Raw genomic sequence first — 22,460 nt, forward strand, 5'->3', positions numbered from 1 at the left:
AGGACTGAACATCCATGAGGTCAGAAGGATAGTTTTAACAGTGTTTTGAAGCTATACATGGTTTGTTTACAATTATAATTAATTATATTACATATAATAAGTTAGTTATGGCTATCATTATTTAATTTCTTTTATCATTTAAAGTCCAAAATATATATATACCAATCCCAGATTGCCCCTTTAAAGAGACAGTATCTCTTTTTCTGGGCACTTTTTGGGTCAGAAACGGAAGCTTTTTCATTTGTCTTTGATATTCAGGTACGTTTTTATTATGTGTGGGTCCGTGGACAGGCTCTCTGAGAACACACACTGACGTTAGTGTTACCCTCCCCTGCCTTGCTTTTTGCTGCAGTGTGCCTGCCTGTTCAATTTGTGAAATTGACAAGAACATGTTATAGGATGCCATTTTCTGCATAACAGTATAATAGGTTGTTTTTATTGAAGTAAAAAAAGAGAAATGTATACATACAGATTGAATAGTGTATTTTTATTACAGGAAAATTAACTCATTTATTTTGAAACAAGATAGACTTCCTGATATTGTTTGAATGTGTTAATGATTTTAAGTTTTTATTAAGATATTTATAGAATATTTGAGGGTGGTTCTGAATCAAATATTTTTGAGAAATCCTGTCCTACTCACACACAGTGGCTGCACTAAGAGATTTTGCAGATCAGCCTTCCAGATAGCAACTAGAAAAAAAAGGATACTGTCTCTTTAAATCAATTTAAGAGCACCTGTATGGGACATAATAGTATTTTCTAAGTTGTTGCGGCAGTTTTCTTTAACCCTTTGAGTCCTTGAGCAAAGCTGTTTTGTGTAGAATCATATGCAGTAGACACAGAGATTGCAGATGCTCAGTATTGCCAGATCTCTTGATTAGTTTACATTCTAAACACTGGATTTGGTGATCCTTACCTCCCCTTTCACCAGTAGAACGCAATGCCTCTGGGTCCTATTGGTTAGGTTACCTAGTTATTATTTGATTTCAAAAGTCCGTAATTGACATTTTGAGCTTCTTTCATGACAAGAATCACAGAGAAGCATTCAGGTCCTCAAAGGGTTAATCATACCTCCCTCTAACATGTCTTTTAGGTTACCCTCGGCTTAACAACTGTTCTGTATTCAATTATCTTTCAATCAATCTGTTGCTTTCCACCCTATTAGTACAACTACAGTGTGTCTTCTACCGAGATCTACTAATTTTAGTCTGTGAATGTGCCTTCTCATTCTGGTTTCTGCTTCTATATTCTGGGGTTTATTTTTCTTTTTACCTTTTTTCGCTGTTTGTTTTCTTTCTTTCTTTTCTGACTCTGCATGCCCTTGTATTCAAAATGATTAAAAGATAATTTTACAAGTGTTAGTTTGACAAACTTCTTGTAATAATAGACCTCTTTCACAGTATTTTGTGATCTTTCTCTCTTTCTCTCTCTTCCCATGTTGTCGTAATAAATATTACTATTGGTATTGCTGAAATGCTTACCGTCTTATTTTCTCTTTTTCTTATCCTGAGAGGCCATATTATGATCTATCACGAGGCTTACTACACTAGCTCCTTGTCAATTTCACAAATTGTTTTCTTGTGTGCAAGGTTTCTGTCAGGCAGTGCTGTATACTGACCATGTGTATCTCTAGATTTGTGTGGGTGTGTGTGTGTGTGTGTGTGTGTGTGTGTGTTATATATACCGTAAACACTGGTAATCATAAGATTGTTGCAGAAAACAATGAATATAGACTCAGACCTGCTCCACTACTGATAGTACTATTTTATGAAATATGACTCATACATACTGTCCCATGATAATAAACAGTTTGTACTCTAGTCACACATAAATAATAGTGGAATGGAAAGGTGTTTCACTGGGCCTTGTACCATTCACAAACACTCATCTGCCATAACCTAAAGGGATAGTTCACTCTTTGAGGTTTTACCTCATTTTGACTTATCTAGGGTGTTAGCTACAGTACTCCTTACTGTTTCCACTAGCATTGGACATAGGAGCCAGGGTACCCACGCACTTTGGTGCAGTGTGTAACCATCTGACCAACCAGAAAGCTCAGATACAAGATACATGATTGTTTATTAACTGCACAACAGGGGTTGGTGGAATTCTCTCCACAATCTCTATTAGATTTGTTTATCACGTTTCCTTCAAAACATTTGTTGTTTCTCAGTGCAGGACAGGAAACCACCACAATCCATCACAATATAAATACTTAGATCATTGGTTTATGTTTAACATGTTTGTAAATATATAACCAAGATACAGTATGTGTAGAAATATGTAACCAATATACAGTATGCCTATTGTGTTGGCCCTTTGTTAATACAGGTTCACGCAGGATTTGAAAAACGTTTTTTGATGAACTGATAACATAAGGGAAAGTAAAACTGAAGAGACTGAAATGGCCCTTAAGGTGTCTACTCTCACTCACAACCCACAGCATTCAGATCCCGTTCGTCAGGTCAATGTTGGTGTCTCAAGCATTAGAAGTCAAATTATTCATTGACATTAAGGCTATTGGTACTGAGGGAGGGAGGGAGGGAGGGAGGGAGGGAGGGAGTGAGTGTGTGCATTTCTGTGTGCAGATGAGAAAAAAGAAAAAAAAACGTTTTGGGAGCCATATAGAATACTTGGGTTGTACTAGGCTTTGGCTAGTATTACTCTCAAACCAGTATACCACCAGTATACCTTCCCTCCAAAATATCCCAGTATACTGTCAAATCTATTAGAGGACTTTCAACATGACTTGAACTTATAGCAAATGTACAAGTATTTTATCTCTTTCTGGCCATCGGCCCTCAGACAAGAGTAATTGATCATGCCTTGTGACGCTTGTGTGCATGTTCATTTAGGCCAATGTTTATTAAACAAACCTTGGTGGATATAATAATGGCAAAATACAGGTGGAGAGGGTATTGACAGAAGTGACCATCCAAGTGACCCCTTAGGACACGTAAATACTCGCAAAGCTGCTTGTTACAAGCCAAAGCAGCTCCTTTTATATTCACACGCAGAATACATTCTTTTGTGTTTTATTTAAGATTAATATAGCTATTATCACACAACTACTATTTTGAATAAACTTCACATTTTAACACACATTTAGTGTCGATGTGAGTAACAAAGGTCTCATCCATTTGTTAAGGTTGACGAGAAGCACCCGTCATTTCAGCACCTGTGCTATTCCCACTTAGAGCCACCAGTATTTTGTGTTGTCATTGCAGAAGGAGATGACATGAAGTTTGACCCCTTTGGAACGTCCACAGCCAGTAGCCTGGCCAGCTATGATTGGTCAGACAGGGAGGAATGCTCGTCTAGTCAGGCCAGGAAGCCTCTGGGCCTGGACGGAGCAGCGCTTCCCTGCTCAGCAGCAGCACACAGGAGGGAGACGTCGTTCGGTAGCTCCGAGAACATCACCCACGCCTCCCTGGCGAGCGCCACCACCTTCCCCACTGAGGACAGCAGCGGTTCCTCTGAGGGCAAGTTTGAGGCCTTCGCTGACTTTGGCTCTTGTGAACGGGGGGGTGGGGGCCTTGACCAGGAGGATGATTTCGGGGACTTTGCCAGCACCGTGTCGGAGAAATCTGACTCGCCCGCTGCCACGGCAGAGGCGAGCTCCGAGGGCACCCAGGGTGAGGCTTCGGATGACTTTGGGGCCTTCCAGGGGGACAAGCCCAAGTTTGGCAAGTCTGACTTCCTCAAGGCCAGTTCTCAGACGAAGGTCAAGTCCAGTGAGGAGATGATCAAGAACGAACTGGCCACCTTTGATCTTTCTGTCCAAGGTGAGTCACAACGTGTTATTTCCTCTTACCCATTTATTTTGTGAATACCTAGCTACATTATTTCCTGAACCTCAGTGAAGCATATAATCTTGAAATTCCAATGGTTGTCCAGTTAATTATTATCATCCACAAGCCACTGACCCTAATATGATATAGCAGCATTTTCATCACCTCCAACTGGAGCAGCTGTGGCCCCCCAGGCAACCACATGCAGTTTAGCTGTCAAGCAATAGGGGGCAGTGTTAGGACTGCAGCCTCGCCACAGTCAAGACAAGGGAGATGAATTAACACAGCCCACAGCAGAAATTACCGCATTCACTTCCACAGTGTTTATTTTTTTCATTGTGTTTTTTTACTGCTGTTTGCCGGTGTTATGTTTCCCGCATTATTTATGAACGCTTCCTCCAATGTGATAAAAACTCATTTGCCTCATATAGATTTTCCTCCCTGTGTTAAATGTAATTTGTTGGAATGAGAGGGTTTTACTTATCTCCCCAGTGTCCCCATTTGTGTGTGTGTGTGTGTGTGTGTGTGTGTGTGTGTGTGTGTGTATATGTGTGAGAGCTGTCAGGGCGGGGGGAGTATGAGGCATGTCTCTTTGGGGGGGTAGATTACCTGTCTCAGTCCAACACACATCGCTAGGCAGCCTCTGTGGTATAGCAATGTGTTTGTGTAAGTGTGCGTGTGTGTGTTGTGGTGCTGCAGTGTTTGTCTGTGCAAGCCGAGTCACCATGAATTATTCATACCTGCGTTGCCGAACTTGCCGTAGTGTTCTGTATATAATTATCGTTTCTCACAAATTAAGTGTGTGTTGCTTCCCGTCCTTGTCCAGAAAGAATTAGCCACAACAGAATTTGAGCTCAGTAAAAAAAAAAGTATGTAATGGTAAACAAACAGGTGCATATCTCAAATGAGCCATTACTGGTTTGTATAAATGGTCATTTGTGTGTGTGTGTGTGTGTGTGTGTGTGTGTGTGTGGACACTCTCTTTCTCTCTCCTTGCCTAAGGGTCCCACAAGCGCAGTCACAGTTTGGGGGAGAAGGAAATAGGACGCTCGCCCCCCTCCCCCGCCCCAGAGCAGCCCTTCAGAGACCGCTCCAACACCCTTAGTGAGAAGCCTGCCTTGCCTGTCATCAGAGACAAGTACAAGGACCTGACTGGAGAGGTGGAGGTAAGGCTGTGCGTGTGCGTGCGCTATGAAATACTTTCAAATACTTGCTTGCCTGGGGTGCCAGATGGGCGGGATTTGCACTTTTGGGACTACTCCAATGGTTCTATTATTTTGGTTCTAACCCAATCAAGCACAGCTAAGTACTTGAAATTATTCAAATACAGTTTAAACACAGTTCTTTTCTATAGAGTGCTTTGTGATTCTGCAGACATTGGTGTCTGTGGCTTAAAGAAGACTTTATTTGTATTTCTTTGTGATTACTTCTTTATGATTGCACAGTAGTCACAGAAGTACCCATTGTTACAATCTCCAACTGTATTGTTTCAGGAGAGTGAGCGCTATGCATACGAGTGGCAGAGATGTCTGGAGAGTGCTCTTCAGGTAAGATACCCCTGCTCTGTGTGTGTGTGTGTGTGTGTGTGTGTGTGTGTCTGTGTGTGTCTGTGTGTGTCTGTGTGTGTCTGTGTGTGTCTGTGTGTGTGTGTCTGTGTGTGTGTGTGTGTGTGTGTGTGTGTCTGTGTGTGTGTGTGTGTGTGTGTGTGTGTGTCTGTGTGTCTGTGTGTCTGTGTGTGTGTCTGTGTCTGACCTATCCTAATCCTGCTGTCCACAGGTGATCAACAAAGCCAACAACACCCTGAATGGCATCAGTAGCTCCACTGTCTGCACTGAGGTCATCCAGTCGGCACAGGGCATGGAGTACCTGCTGGGTGAGACTGCACACACGCATGCCACATCACCAATGATGTCCAGAGCTTGTAAAAAAAGAGAGAGAGAGAGAGAGGGAGAATTTTTCCACACTGTTTAAAAAATAAATGTTCCACACTGTTTAAAAAATAAATGTTCTACCAGACACTAGAGGGATGTATTTGAAGGAGTAGGTTGAATAGACACATGTTAACTCTGTGTTTGTGTTCTGTGGCAGGCGTGGTGGAGGTGTATCGCGTGACCAAGCGTGTGGAGCTGGGTATCAAGGCCACGGCGGTCTGCTCTGAGAAGCTCCAGCAGCTGCTGAAGGACATCAGCCGAGTGTGGAACAACCTCATGGGCTTCATGTCCTTGGCCAACCTGGCGGTAAGACGCACGCACGCACAAAAGCACACACACACACACACACACACACACAGAGACAGTGGTGTAGGGGTAAAGGAAGAAGTGAGTATACTGTATTTTTTTTAAGGCAAAGCTAACAAACTACAAATTTACAGAAAGACAGTCAGACAGACGAAAGCAGAAAACACAGAGACAACGCCAAATAGCTAAACTAGGGGCCAAAGGCCTTGGTGAACAGGTGGGTTTTGAGGGCTGATTTGAGGTGTCCAGGGTAGGGGCGTTGCGGATCACTGTGAGGAAAGAGTTCCAGAGGGTAGGGGGCTGCCACACTGAAGGCTCTGTCACCGAAGGTTTGCAGGTTGGTGCGGGGGGTGGAAAGTAGACCTGTGTCTGAGGACCACAGACTCCGGGATGGGATATGTTGGTGGAGGAGGTCAGATAGGTACTGGGGACGTGGGCATGGAGGGATTTGTAGGTGAGGAGGAGAATTTTGTATAATATTGACCGGAAGCCAGTGGGGGTGATGTGCTCCCAGGGCTTGGTGTGGATGAGAACCCTGGCAGCTCAGTTCTGCACATACTGGAGCCTGTCCAGGGCTTTGCTGGGTACCCTGAACAGGAGTCCATTGCAGTAGTCCAGGCGGGAGGTGACGAAGGCATGGGATAGGGTTTCGGCAACAGAGTTAGAGTGATGGTCGGAGTCTGGCAATGTTTTTGAGGTGGAAGAAGGTGGATTTGGTGAAGGATATGATGTGTGTCTGGAAAGAGAGGGTGGAATCAAGGATGACACCCAGGTTGCGGACTTTGGGAGATGGGGAGATGGAGCAACCGTCAACCCGGAGGAGAAACTTGAGTACAAACTATTATCCTTATTATTATTCCCGCAAGTGCAACACAAGTGCATGTATTGATCTGGTACAATTTAAATCATTGCAAAGGAACCGCGTGTGAACATAGTAACTGTCCACAAGGTCAACTGTCCGTGTTGGGGAAGTTATAAGGATGAGCAAACCCATCGTTTATCTTCAGATTGCTTCCTCACCGTGTGCAGCTTGGAGCCCCTAGGCAGTCTAGTCCTTCACATCAAACACTTCTCTTTATTGGCTGCTGTAATTTTATGCATGTCCACAAATCTACACTCATTAAATCGTGGTTCATTTGCTGTAAACAAATCACTCTTGTGTAGGATAAAGAGATCTGCTTTGCATATTGCGCAAGATACATCATTTTCTATACATAATACAGTACATTGAATTATAAGTGGGTGTACGCAAAATCCTTACCAAGTAAAGTGGGTGTACAGCGTGTGCCTGTGTATGGCCTTGACTACCCTACTGCACACAGACCTACCTCCCCTCCATTTCAGAGGAGAAAGAAGGCAAAGGCCATTGATGTCCCCTGCTGCATTGAGTACAGGTGCTACAGTTGCAGTTGGAGCACTAACGATGATTAGTTCAGGTGTTTAGTGTGATAGTTCAGGTGGTTAGTGTGATAGTTCAGGTGTTTCGTGTGATAGTTCAGGTGTTTAGTGTGATAGTGCAGGTCGTTAGTGTGATAGTTCAGGTGTTTAGTGTGATAGTTCAGGTGGTTAGTGTGATAGTTCAGGTGGTTAGTGTGATAGTTCAGGTGGTTAGTGTGATAGTTCAGGTGTTTAGTGTGATAGTGCAGGTCGTTAGTGTGATAGTTCAGGTGTTTAGTGTGATAGTTCAGGTGTTTAGTGTGATAGTTCAGGTGTTTAGTGTGATAGTTCAGGTCGTTAGTGTGATAGTTCAGGTGTTTAGTGTGATAGTTCAGGTGTTTAGTGTGATAGTTCAGGTGTTTCGTGTGATAGTTCAGGTGTTTAGTGTGTGTGTGTGTGTGTGGAGTCCTCCTCCCTGCTGACTCTCTCTCTCTCCCCCCTCCCTCCCTCCCTCCATCTCTCTCTCTCCCTCTCTGGCATTAACCCAGCCCTGGTCTGTACCGCAGGACTGCCTGCCAGCTGTTTCATGTGACCAGGGGAAAACACACATTGATTCCCTTCTGTTGGCCTCATTTGGGAAGAGATGGAGTGTGGCCAGAATGCTCTCTAGTGTCCACGAGTGTCCATCAGGCTTACTGAGAAAGAGAGAAGCTACACATAGACCTGTGAAGCATGCCTTTATAGCCTGGAAGTGTAACCCCAAGATTATCCCCACTAGGAGGTTCCTGTGAATCAGGAGATGTTGCAATTCCTTTTCTTATGTTTTGTGAAGAGATGATGATTGAATGCCAAAACTGCCAGCTCACAGCACAGCAAATATCTGCAGAACAGCATTGTATTATTTGTCTGAGAAAATGTGATTCTCCTTTGTTGGTAGCAGTACCACATACAGCGCATACATTCATGGTCATCCTCAAATGATCCAATATAAATTAATATGCGAGACCCCCTTGTTTGAAATTCCACTTGATAAAAATAATGTCTACTACGTCACCATTGGGCTGGGCGGGCACTGCAGCATGATCAGATCTCTCGCCAATGCCTCAATGTGGTTTTTCGAACATTCTGATGGTTGTGATGGGTTATGGACTGATTCAACCTTGTTGACAAATGACAATCAATCAATGAAACCTTGATTGTGCTGCCAGTGTTGTAAAGCGTGTCCAGTGTTGTAAAGCATGTGCAGTGTTGTAAAGCGTGTCCAGTGTTGTAAAGCGTGTCCAGTGTTGTAAAGCGTGTCCAGTGTTGTAAAGCGTGTCCAGTGTTGTAAAGCGTGTCCAGTGCTGTTCAAGCGTGTCCAGTGGTGTAAAGTGTGTGGAGTGTTGTAAAGCGTGTCCAGTGCTGTTCAAGCGTGTCCGGTGGTGTAGAGGTATCTGTTGGTGTTAGTAGCTGTACGGACGGGGATGGGGAGTGTCGATTGGTCTCCAGCAGCAGTCTGCTGTGCTGCTTTGTGTGTAGAACAGAGGCTGTGAGTGGAGATGGGCTGGCCTTGTCCCTATGGTTAGACAGACAGGCCTGGGAAGAGAATATTGCTTCTCAAATGCCAGAAGATAATACAGGCTGGCTGTCTCGACTCAAGATAATGTCAGTAGAGAGGAGGAGCGAGAGAGAGGGAGAGAGAAAGAGAGAGGGGGGGGGGGGGGACTGAGTGGGAGCTGTCTGGCCACACTCATCTAGTGTGCAGGTGCATAAGGATCTGCCAAGAGACAAGAACATACACTCATTTAGCACTTTATTAGGAACACTATACTATACTGGGTAGGGCCTCCCATTGTTCTCAAAACAGCCTCAATTCTTCATGGCACTGTCAAGCTGTGAATCTCCCGTTTTACCACATCCCAAAGGTGTTCTATTGGATTAATATCCGGTGACTGGGAAGGCCACTGAAGAACACTGAATTCATTGTCATGTTCATGAAACCAGTTTGAGACGACTTTTGCTTTGTGACATGGTGCATTATCATGCTGGCAGTAACCATTAGAAGATTGGTTCATTGTGGCCATGAAGAGATGCACATGATCAGCAACAATATTCAAATAGGTTGTGGCATTCATCAAGCAATGATTGATTGGTGTTAATGGGCCCAAAGTGTGCCAAGAAAACATTCCCCATAACATTACGCCACCTGAATGAATGAGAAGGTGTACAGGTGTTCCGAAGAAAGTTATCTGAGTGTATACTTTAACTATTCAGTATAATGAATGAATGAATGAATGAATGAATGGTCTTTATTGTCATTGCTATAGTACAGGTACCAAACAATAAAATTTGGGAGGGGTGGCTCCCCTGGTGCTAGGAAAGAAAAAAAAACTAAAAAAACAAGAAGGGAAAGGAGCTGGTTTACATAAATAAAGGCTATGTACACTATCCACTATACTATACAGATAAAACACCGTGCTGTACTTTGTTACACAAAGATTAGATATGATATATATAGATTAGATTAGATGGATATAGATAGATAGATTTTCACTGATTTCAGTCAGTGTATTTAAAAATGTATCTAATAGAGATGTAAACCTGAGCTTTAGTGAGCCAACTAGGATTCTATGGGTTATTCACTGAAGTGTGTGTGTGTGTGTGTGTGTGTGTGTGTGTGTGTGTGTGTGTGTGTGTGTGTGTGTGTGTGTCTGTCTGTCTGTCTGTGTCTGTGTCTGTGTCTGTCTGTGTGTGTGTGTGTGTGTGTGTGTGTGTGTGTGTGTGTGTGTGTCTGTGTCTGTGTCTGTGTCTGCAGCCTGATGAAAGTTCCCTGGACTTCTCCTCCTGCATCCTGAGGCACGGCATCAAGAACGCTAAGGAGCTGGCCTGTGGAGTGTGCCTGCTCAACGTGGACTCACGCAGCAAGGTCTGTCTCACACTCTTAAAGACACTCGCTTACACACACTTACTTCTAGCTACATCGCTAATGCTAACTGTTCAGTCACAAACATTTTCCAATTCATTGTCTGGTGGTTTCATTTTTTGTGCTTCACATATTTTTCCTGTGTTTATGTTATCATGACGCAATCTAAGAGGCAGGGATATAAAAACACAAATGACAATTTATTTGCCTTTTGAACATTTTTCAGAGCAAAGAAGAGAACACTTTCGGACGGCGGTTTAAACGAGTATGAGACCGTGAACTGTCAACAGAATCCCATTTCACTCTCTCCTACTGGGGACTAGGGGGCAAATTCTCCTCTGATTGGCAGACACAATGGGGTGCCAAAATGACGGCATTCACCTCTTCTCATTGTCTACTGCAGAACCTTGCACATGCACAGATGAAGTTAGAAACTACCAGCCAATCCTATTTTCCAATTTACCTCAGAACCGTTTCAGCTCATCTTCATTTATGACTCACATATGGGAGGATGATGAAATAATGATGATGGTAAAATGTAATGATGATAACTTGGAGCGCTTAGGGAAGAGTGAGTAGACAATAAGGGAGAGAGAAGAGATGGGGGGGAAAGAGAAGAGAAGGGGGGAGAGAAGAAGATGAAAGACAGAGAAGTAAAAGAGACTGGAAGGGAGAGGAGGAAAGCTGTCACTTTGGCACCTTGGGTTGGGCTGGGGCATTGTGGGATGGTTTCTGGAGGGTCAGTGAAGTGTGGAGCTTCACTCTTCAGCCAGTTATCAAAACTCTTTCCTATGATTGCCTCCTCCTCAAAACTCATGGAAAGACTTTTGAGATCATAGCCCTTTCTCAATAGTCAGGAAATCTGTCCTCTCCTCGATTCCTCCACCCTCAGTTCCTCTGTCATCCAGAAACCGATGAGTGGTCGCCATATTTACGAGCATATCCATTGTCCAACAAGTGGATTCCTCCCTGTCCTCACATCCTCAAGCCTGTGAAATGATACAAGCCGGTATTCTCATGTGGAAGAGTTTGAAGGTATTCTGCTTACCTAACAAACCCACACCCCCTTTACTAGAAAAGTTTGAATGTTGGCGCGCAGGCTTCGACAGAATCGCCAGTCCATTCTTATCTCTGATCATATGTAAGTTAATCATGTAGATTCAAGATCAACAAATTGCATCGCGAAATACATAATGCATTCATTACTTTCATAAATACGAATGAATAAAACCTTTATTACAGCCAAAAGTGACGTTTTATATTGAGTTCAGTAGCGGATGAGAAATGACATGAATATAATTTGCACTAACTGTTAGTATTTCAGTGCAGTTGTTAGTAGGCAGTGTTCAACACACATCATCTGTATTTATTTGGTCATTTCAATAGGCGCATCCCATGTGGAAAAGAATCGTGCCAGGAAATCTAATGTTTTACGAGCTCATCTCCTCTCACCCTCACGTCCTAATTCACTCTCCTCGATTCCTCTCCTCGTTTCCTCTCCTCGTTTCCCTGTTACGTCTTCAGTAGGACGTGAGTGGAGTCAGTTGGAGAGGACGTGAGGAATCGATTTTCAAACTTATTGAGAAAGGGCTTATGAAAAGGCGTATCTCCTTCCATGCCTTCATCTGAACAGTGCACCTTTCACTTCACTACATACTGTACTGCCTAAACCTAACCCAACACTTCTCTACTACAGTAGTTCTCCCATCCACATCTGTGTGTTTCATAACCTTCCGTCTTATTGTTTGACTAGGGTTTCATGTCTCATGTTTCATGTCATTTTTATTATGATGATAACAATATTTTCACTCGTCAGAGCCCTGGTCATCAGGAACTTTGAGTCATATCGGGGGATTGTTATTGTAGTATGGCTTGTCTGTACGGTCTGGAGGGCGAGATAGCTTTGATTGTTTCCTACGTCCCCTGTATCATATAGCCAGAGTCTGATTGATGGAGGAGGCAGAGAAGGATGGCTGAGGGATGAGAGAGGCAGAGAGGATGAGAGAGGCAGAGAGGGATGGGAGAGACAGAGAGGATGGCTGAGGGATGGGAGAGGCAGAGAGGATGGGAGATGCAGAGGATGAGAGAGGCAGAGAGGATGGGAAAGGCAGAGAGGATGAGAGAGGCAGAGAGGATGGGAGAGGCAGAGAGGATGGCTGAGGGATGGGAGAGGCAGAGAGGATGGCTGAGGGATGCGACTCTGAGCTCAGAGCAGATGTGTCTTACACATCAGTCATGAGCGAGGAGCACAGGTGCTAATAGATCTGCCGGGAGAAAGCTCCTCTCTGTGTCTCTCTGGTTTCCTCTTTCTTTCTTTCTCTCTCTCTCTCGCTCCCTTCCTCACCTTCTGTCTTACTCTTTCTCTCTCCCGTAGTCTCTCATCCTCTCTCATCCTCTCTCGTGTGAAGGGAGCCAGCCAGAAATTAATCAGTTTTTTTTTCTGCATCTGCGTGCCCCTGACATCAGATTAATAACCTACCTTTTAATTACATTTTTGTCTGGGGTGCATTTGTAAGAAAGCATAAAAAACCAAATGAAGATAGCATAGCGTACGCTCCGAGGATAATGAAATCAGAGAAACCTTTCCAATATAGCAGTCAGTGGCACTGGTAATGGTATTGTCCTTCAGAGAAGACCTTCCAACCAAAGAAGGAAGACATGACATCTGCAGACATCACTGGGAGAATATCAGAAGTGTTCCCTCTCTCCTCACCTCATTCTATAAACCCATTGGAAGTGAAGCTGCAGTTGTAGAAATCACAGATCTTCACCTCCGATGTTTTTCAAGAAGGAGGTGAGGAGAGGATGCAAGGAATAGAGGACACACTTTTAAGATTCACCTACTGTCTCTGATTCAGCCCTCCCCCCCCCCCTCTATCATCCCATGAAAGGGCAGAGATGGAATTACACAAATACATTGAAAAAGGGATGGGCAACAGACAGCATCCAGATCTCAACACTGTGGGACTTTACCACACAGCTGGTGGAATTAGGGCATGTCACTTGAAAACATTTAGGGGGTAGTGGTGGTCTAGTGGATAGTGAGTTGGACTGGTGATCGGAAGATTGTGAGTTCATATCCCGCCTGACACACCACCACTAGTGTGCCCTTAGCGGGAATGTTCCTGGAATCTGTAATTGTAAATCGCTTTGGATTAAAAGCGTCTGCTAAATGGCAAATTCTATTTCCAACCTGTGATGATTTGAGGTTAGCTAGCATGTATTAGTATTCTCTCCAAATGATACATTATACACTGGCCTTTGTACGTTTTGGGACAATAATGGTGAGGATTATTTTCTTTTACAAGAATACATTATCAGCACAAAGTACTCATACATGTCAGATTGTGAAATACCTCAAGGATTTGGAGTGATTATTCAGTTTAATTTAAGTCATTGCTTTCTTTGCAAATCTGCCAGAAATGTTAAGACATTTTCACAGCAGTGCCAGCCTGTTACGGGTTTTGCATAATTAATTTTGCTCTTGCGTTTCAAATCTCAAAATGTATTGCAGAGTCTGAGAAGTTGTTGCGAAGTTGCCCATCCCTGGACAGTATTGCAGAAGCACAATTACTGTAGGAAGATAGGGTGATGGCAGTAGGGGGTGGTACCTTGCATTCTTTCACTTTTGGGCTCTTGGAATATTCTGGAAAAGAGGTGCTCTTTGTCTTTCTCTGTACACCAAATGTACAAGCTGTCTCACTCTTCAGTCACTGTGTAGTTTGCTTACTAGGGAGCAGACCTTTCTGATACCTCTTGTGCTACTTGCAGGCACTGGCTAAAGACAATGACAAGAGGTTAAGGGTAAATATGTTTCACTTATTTGACTCAATGGCAAGCAGTAGAGTAGACTGTAGCCTCCCCTTAGATAACAGGTACTGTGTACTGTATGCACCTTCCATTAACAGCTGGTGGCTCTGTAGCAATCAGCACCCATTGTTTCCTAATGGAAGGGCATTAACCTTTAAACACAATTACAGAGGTCCCCTATGATTGATCACGCTGACCTTTTTATTTGTTTTATTCGTCCACCTGTTTCTAATGAACTCTGAATCTCTCACACGCACATCTCTCTAGCAGGGGTTATTGTATGTCTCTTGTGGTGTATGGTGTTTGTCTTGTGTAACCATTATTCTGCCTTCTTCGCAAAGGCTCTCACTTGAAAAAGAGATGTACATCTCAATGTGACTGTTCCAGCTTAAATAAAGGATGAATAAATATAGAAATGCCTGTTGACAATAGATAGGTTGTTTGATAGGTAACTAAATGTAGTTGAATACTATGCTATTTATGGTAGAGTGGGGAGAGAGAGGAAGGTGCCATGGTGGGAGAGCGAAGGCTAGAGGAGGAGGAGAGAGTGAAAGAGAAAGGAGAGGGACAAATGAGCTAAAAGAATACATTATGCCAATGAAATCTGAGTGTGCGAGAAATGGAGAGGATGTGAGTGTGTGTTTCAGTTTGTGTGAGAAAGGCTCAACAGATGTGATCATTACCTGTGGTAAATTGTTTGTGTGTGTGTGTGTGTGTGTGTGTGTGTGTGTGTGTGTGTGTGTCTGTCTGTGTGTGTGTGTCTGTCTGTGTCTGTCTGTCTGTCATTCTGTCTCTGTGTGTCTCTCTGTCTCTGTGTGTACATACTGTATGCATGCATCTCTCTGTGTGGGAGGATATGATTCACCACACATGACTCATCTCTCATTCTAGCTAAGGCTCTAATATTTCACCAGGGATGCAATCTCTAAGTGCATAACACATACACATTAGCATCTCTATCGCATATGCAGCGCTTACAGCTGGGTCCATCGACATGCAAGCTCACATCACAGCTTTCTTCCGTGCTTAGTTCACCAAGTTCATTTTCTCAACAGCTATATAAAGATGTTATGTGGGAGAGCCATTCAGTTATCTCAATAAATTAGATTTTTTAAAAACGTGTCGAGGACACAGAGTGAGCACAAAGTCTTGACATTCACAAAGCATTGTGCCAAACATGACTCATATCGTCATAGCAGCAGGATTCATTGACCTCTGTTTGTAATGCTATAGTGGCTATGTAGGGCAGCCTCCACTCTGTGCTTTTTCGCGTTAGTCTCAAAGGGGAATAATTTAACCCAGCTCCTGTTGGCCATTTGTTAAAGTAGCATCCTTATCAACTGGACTGCATATAATAGTAATAACAATAGTGACAATCTTTATTTATGTAGCAAGTAAAATACATTAAAAAAATTAAATAAACTCGAAGCACAAAAAAAGGTACATCAGAACGGAATTCATCAGGTCAGTCTGTCTCATCACTGTTCACTCCCCCTTGTTTCCCCCCGTCGACCCCCAGGCGTTCAACTCAGAGACGGACAACTTCAAGCTGCTCTACGGGGGGCACCAGTACCATGCCAGCTGTGCCAACTTCTGGATTAACTGCGTGGAGCCCAAACCTCCAGGCCTCATTTTACCCGACCTGCTCTGAACCCCCCACCCCCCACGCACACACACACACACACACACACACACACACACACACACACACACACACACACACACACACACAATGGTCACTGCTGCCATGGCAACAAGCGCAAAGGTAATCAACACTGGAGAGGTGAAGGAGTTGGGGTTCGCCACCATCTGCACACTGGATATGCTCTGGCCGTAGGCTGCGAGGGAGCACACAGAAACGACTTCTGAAGTCACTGGAATCCTCTTCCTCTTATTTATTTGTCATTCCTCCCTCTCAGAGGTGCTCACTGCGGGCTCTGCTCTTAAACTGAGGCAGTAGCTCGTCAAGTGCAAATCTGCTTGTTTGTACAAATTCATTTAGGCATCTTCAAAGCCTTGTCTTTAAAATAATGATACTGTAATAATCCTGTATAAATGTCATTGTTGCTTTTTCCCCTTTACCTCGTCCCATATAGATTGGTTAAAAAAGGTCATCCTTTTAACATTGATATGTATGTAACTTTATGTGGCAGACAGTCAACAAACAGTATTGAGATGTATGATAAATAGTAATTAGTTAATAATAGTTGATGACATAGAAAGGGAACACAGAATAATTCTGTATCCATTTCAGAGGAGCCAAACATACTGAAAAGTAAATTGGTATGTAAAATGAGTCTCGCAACATATTTCGTATTTCACCCTTTTACATGCAAGCCCCTGAAAAACCATAACAACTGTGCAATATTACACTGATGTCTTGAACTTGGTGACAAATTCAAATATAAATATCTTTAGTTTTCCTTGATGTCACTTGTCGCTTTGTTTCTCTTGAATGCTTTTGCTTCAGAAAAAAAAAAAGAGAGACTGTTCTTGTCTGCCTTTTTTACTCTCTTTGTACTTATGTCATCAGGGCTGTGTATGTTATTGCTGGAATTGAATCACTTTGATGGTCAGGTCTGTAAAAGGATAGTGTATGGGTGTTAAAGTTTTAATTGATTTGTTTTTTGAAAGTCTTTAATGAAACATTAAAAGCTTCAGTGCTGTGTTGAAAGGCAGTGATATTTACCAATTTAAGTATTGTGTGACATTGACTGCTTTTGAATGTCTTTTTGTATTTTTTGATTGCTTTATCATAATGAAGATTACTGTGGTATTTGGAAACATTTGGTGGCACTGGGACATGAAAGGGAGTCTTATTTATCAATAGTTGGTTATGGGTTTGTTTGTGTTTTCGTCATGCTGTGCCAGTGTATTTACTCTGCTGGTGATGTTTTTTGCAGATGTCAAGTCTTGAATGAAGTCAACTGTGATTATTAACTATACAATTGCAGCAGCACTTGTGGATTACAGTATTGCAGCATTGTAATTGTACAAATGACTAACTGTAATGTGAAGTGATGACATTTACATTAATACAATATTTATGCATAAATTAAGCACTTGACTTGGTCGTTAATAAGTCTATCAATTAATGCATTACAAGCTATTGTAAGATCCTAGGGCTATTGGTCTATGTGTTGGTGGTTTTAATTACTTCATTGGTTAAAGGGGTTATTCGTCCGTTACGCCAATTAATCACCTGCAGTGAAGTGTTGAAATTAAAATGCCACGCTGGCTGATCCCCATCTACCAATCAAATGGTAGAGCCCATGAGGTGTCATTAGCATTGTCTCTCCTCCCGTGTGCAGGTGTGTTCGCTTTCCAACATCCACTTTATCTCTACCGTTCCCTAATTGAACATCCTGCTGAAAATGAATTCCTCTCTCCACACACGCTTGTCATAAGCCTCTTGGATTACAGAACATTCCAAACGCCTGAAATCTATTACTAAGCAAGGCTGCGTAGATTTGAAATGGAGGGCCGTCTCTCTCTGTCCCCTTGCCTGTCCTCTTCATGCCTATTGTCTGCAGTGCTACAGTATGTCTCAAACCATCACCCCAGGGGGATAGCACGAGAGGGATAGGAGTGATGCCATACTGTATTGACCATACTGTATTCTCTAGACCCAGGGCAAGGCCATATCACATGCCCTTTGTCATTCACTGTATTGATTAAAGGCAACTTTTTCCACACCTGAGGCTGAAATAATTGCCCGTAACCTTCTCTCAAGTGACAATTTTTTCCTACTTTGATGTCCTTAGTAAAAACCTCTTTTCATATTTTTCATACACATACAGTATATCACTTTGCATACTAGTCTTGAGAGCAAGTGTTCAAGTGATTCAAGTGAAGTGCAAGCACTGTCATTGTAGTCTAAGCTGGAGATGTGTTTTTGAATGTACAAGATCTGGCTAGCAGGGTATCCGCGGTGTCTTGAAAAGTATTAAAAGTTGATAAATCAATTTTGGGAAAATCAAGACCCGTAATAAGTATTAAAAAGTCTTATCACGATTTTATGAGGTCTTGAATTTTGTAGGTATTTTTCTGAATTAGACTCTGTCCAAAGAGTTTGAGTCCTAAAAACTTTTAGTAAAAGTTCGTGAATTTATTAGTTTTATAAAAAAAAACAGAAATTCTGTTGTATGATAGTGGTCTAGTGAGTCTATTGCAAACTAAAACTGTTAAGTTAAAGGTGTCACTGATGTAAACGGTTACAGCTCGAAGTGGCGGTGAGGTCTGGAAAAATATTGACAAGGACTTTAAAAAGTAAAGTAAAAAGGTATTGAAATTAACCTCTAGATTCCAGTATATACCCTGGGCACAAACTGATGTTGCAAAAGGTCAAAACTATAGCTGCATTTACTTCACTGTGTTTAAATTAGTCCTCTTGCTCTTTTATATTTGACCTACTCCACATTTTCATAGCCTTATCGTAACATGTTTTTTTTTTCTGAATAAAAGTCTGAAAAAAATTATTTCTGAATATAAGTCAGAAAAAAAATATTTCAGAATAAAAGTCTGAATTTTTTCTTAACCTTATTTTTCAGATACTCAGATGTTTAGCTCTGTGTGTTGTAACTTTATAGTTAGTTAGACAGTTAAAATAGATTGATTCATATGTTACATGATTGATTCACAGTTAAAATAGATTGAATAATATGTTACATGATTGATTCACAGTTAAAAGAGATTGATTAATATGTAACATGATTGATTCACAGTTAAGAGATTGATAAATAATGTTACATGATTGATTGACAGAAGTACATTTCTGTTGTATTAGCTAAGAAGAAGAAAAACTGCAGGTTCCAGAATGTCTTGTAGAAAGACGTCAATTTGACAGTTTGTTGTTTTTGAGAAATGTGAATTTACATTTCTCATTGAATTGAAAGTGAATATCTAATAGCTCGTTTTATTGAAAAAGAAAGTGATCACAAGTGTATGTCAGCAGATTTGTATATAAAGAACCTTTCGCTTGATATCACCAGTCCTAGCCATCATTTCAGAAGGTAGAAATACTACACTGTGACTCGTAATGTTGTATGTATGTAATGTTAAGGGGCCTTTAACTTCATCAAACATCTAGCATAACAGTGCCCCCTGTTTTCACAATTATAGTTCCAAATGGACATGGACATACTGTAGCCTGTCAGTCCTTCAATTCCATACATTACATCTCTCTTTTTCTCTTTATTTTTTTTGGTTCTCCAGTGATTTTTGCAGCGATTGATTACTGTGCCCAAGTGTTGATTCACTGTTAATATTCATCACTTACAGCACCACTGCCCTTGGTGATGGTTACCAAGGTTACTATAGTTTTCATTTTCTGCCAAGTTATTGTCATACAAAGTGCATCCTCATGCCGCCCCCCCCAACACACACACACACACACACACACACACACACACACACACACACACACACACACACGCACACACACACACACACAAACACCCACCCACACTTCTCTTCCTGTATGGTGATTGATTGCTTTAGAAAGCAATATCACGTCCTTTGTTCCATCCATTGTGGCGCAAGCATTATTATTATTTATATCTGACATTCAGACATCAGACATTAACATTGGAAATATGTACCGACACCAGAAGAAATAAAAGTTGTAGAAGTGGCTCCCTCCAACGTATTCAAATGAAGTGTGACAAGAATTGTCTTACACCAGATAGTGTGACTGTCCACATTGATAGTTGTGGTTCAGGTGACACAGTTAGTGCCAGAATGACACCTGTTTCATGACATTGGTGTGACAGGTTAAATCTAACAGCATCCATTGTTGTGTTCAGTGCACCACCACCCTCATCACACTACAGGACTGACAGAGCTGGCCTGATTATGCATCAACCATCGTGGCTGCGACAGTGCTGGAAAGGACATGGAAAGGGAAATACCCAAGCCAGCACATTCTAGTTCATGTTAGGCCCGTGTAGTGTAGAAATCCGCTTATCAGTTCAAGGCAACTTAGTCAAGCATCAGGCTGTGCGCCCATTTACCATCCCTGTATCCCTCGTCAGAGGATGCTGCTGCCTAATGACACCCCATCCGAGTGCATCACTGCAGTTGGTTCTGCATGGCCTGCCCTGCTGCCCAGTGTACTGCCTCTGATGTTCAGGGTGATGCAAATCGCTCTGCTTAGTGGTTTGCTGATTAATGCTAACACCCTGTGGCTGGCTGGTGACGGATGTGTTTACTCTCAAGGGGCATGAATATGCCCTAGGAATCAGACGCGCACACACACACACACACACACACACACACATACACATACAGCTCCAGTCCATTGGGGGGAGGCAAGGCTGGTGCGGAACATGTAATTTGGGCCCATCGCTCCTCGTGTTTTTCCATCATGCTTGGCCTGTCCTCTGATGGGGTCTGTGGGTAATGGTGTTTATTGTGTTGTAGGCCATTGTGGAGGTCCCTCCGCAGCATGGCCATAAGACAAATAGCACTCATCACTGTCTGGCCAGTGCTCTGTGGCCACACCAAATGAAAATGAATGATAGAATGTTGCTTTGACATCTGAAGACACCTCTGGGGGGAAAAATGGTTCTGTGGAACATCAATAGTGTTTTGTTAAAGGGGCCAGTGGACCTGTAGCCCTTTCTGAAAGCCTCTCTCTCCCTCTATTAAAGATGAGTCATACTGTAGTAAAAAAAGAAAAGAAAGAAAGAGTAACACCTTGTCTGTGTGTTCTAAATTCAGCCATAACATTCGAAAAATATTTTATAGAAATGTCTGCATGTTTTGTGTTGCAAGAAAAAGAAAACACAGATTTATCATCTTAAGCTTTAGAAGCCCAGTTCTTGTTTAACTGTTGGCTCTGCAGGATAGCAGCACTCTAATAGAGTGAAACATCAATCAAATGTGAGGAATTCTGCAATTATTCTAAACTGATTGAACTGTTAATCTCAATTATCGGGTTTATCTGGTCTTTATATTCCATGCTCCAACAAATAATGTTGAGAAACTATTTGTCTTTCACATTAAGCCATATCACATTCTCATGGTCAGTTGCAATTGTACTGTGACTGGCTTTACTACACTATGGATGTACTATTGACAATTATCAATACACTTTTAATGTATCTGGAGTTGGATTTGAGTGTTACACTACCTCATTAACTTTTCATATTTCCAGGGCATTGAATAAACTGACAATACTGCATTTAATAATTTATTTTATTTTGTTATTCATTTCCAACACAAACTATTGCATGAACTAACTGGTTACATTTGTATAATCATTGCCTGTCGCAATAAATCAGACGTCATGTAAGCTTGGCTTATAACTTATATTTGTTACAAGGGCATTGCTCTCTTGCTACAGTCATATTTGCAATAATATAATTAAAAAGCTTACAGACTTCTTCCAAATTGCAAAAAAAAGAGGAAGGTTTGTCAATGAAAGTACACCAGTTGTTTAGTTGTTCAGTGTCTAGCTGTATTCTGTCTACGACACCTTCCACTTAAACTTTAATACGAGGCAAAAATATGGAAGTAGAAAGTGTGTTTCTTCCAAGCCACTCAGCATGGTCTTCCTGTTCTTCATAGTGGCTGACACCATTTTAAAACAGCATAATATTGCACAATATTAGTACTAGTACAGTATATTCCCTGTGGTAAATAGGGACATTGTTTAAACCTAAATGTCTAGTTAGAACTGTGCATATACAGTCATAACAGCTTTAAATACTGATTTAAGGTGTACCATAACCCTAATCCATATAGTTTTATCATTTTGTAATATATATCACAAGGTTATAATCATTTGTCTACATTTTATTTCTGTACAGTTATAAGTATTTTAAATGCTACCATAAACTGAGAGCAGAGTGCTGCCCCTCACATGAAAGACAACGGCAAAAACTGGCACACAATACCATCACATGACGTTACGTCGGGGGAAAGGACTTCAGCGAGTCACGCTGCTGCTGTCAGAGTTGCTGAATCAAGCACCACCCACACTCTCCCACAGTGCTCCAGTGGAGTCCAGGGAAAGTCAGGCCAAACAGGTAACAGAGTGCAGCTGCCATCACAGTAGGAGTGTTTCATCTCCTTTTGGTGTCTGTCTGGCATCTTTGTGGTCCCGTCACTCCATTGGATCCTGAGGATGCTGGGGCTTGGAGTGGCCTTTGCTCCCTCTCAGAGACAGACAGACGGACAGACGCATGGGGGGTTGGATGCAGTGCTGTGTAAGGCAGCAGCACCGGTCGTCAGTCTGCAGTGTCGTGACTGATTTGACTCACCTCCCTCCATCACCAATGCACCAGTATTCATTAATTAAGCTTCACATAGACAGACACTCACACGCATCTCACTTTG

At 42.3% G+C, this 22,460-nt stretch overlaps 1 protein-coding gene across 2 annotated transcripts in view; it reads left to right on the forward strand.

Moving 5' to 3' along the window:
• Positions 1 to 17,473, forward strand: part of synrg (synergin, gamma) — a gene marked incomplete at its 5' end in the record, with an annotated part of 37,661 nt that extends 20,188 nt beyond the window's left edge. For both annotated transcript variants that reach the window (XM_080526505.1, XM_080526506.1), the window contains 7 exons: positions 3,231 to 3,788; positions 4,797 to 4,960; positions 5,288 to 5,341; positions 5,571 to 5,667; positions 5,883 to 6,031; positions 10,203 to 10,313; positions 15,640 to 17,473. In XM_080526505.1, the coding sequence (XP_080382631.1) occupies positions 3,231 to 3,788; positions 4,797 to 4,960; positions 5,288 to 5,341; positions 5,571 to 5,667; positions 5,883 to 6,031; positions 10,203 to 10,313; positions 15,640 to 15,771 (1,265 nt within the window). In that variant the 3' untranslated portion in view covers positions 15,772 to 17,473. The remainder of the gene's footprint in view (positions 1 to 3,230; positions 3,789 to 4,796; positions 4,961 to 5,287; positions 5,342 to 5,570; positions 5,668 to 5,882; positions 6,032 to 10,202; positions 10,314 to 15,639) is intronic.
• Positions 17,474 to 22,460: the final 4,987 nt, after the last annotated feature.

This window comes from Nansenia antarctica (assembly GCF_963989245.1).
Source record: "Nansenia antarctica genome assembly, chromosome: 3".
Lineage (NCBI taxonomy): Eukaryota > Metazoa > Chordata > Actinopteri > Argentiniformes > Microstomatidae > Nansenia > Nansenia antarctica.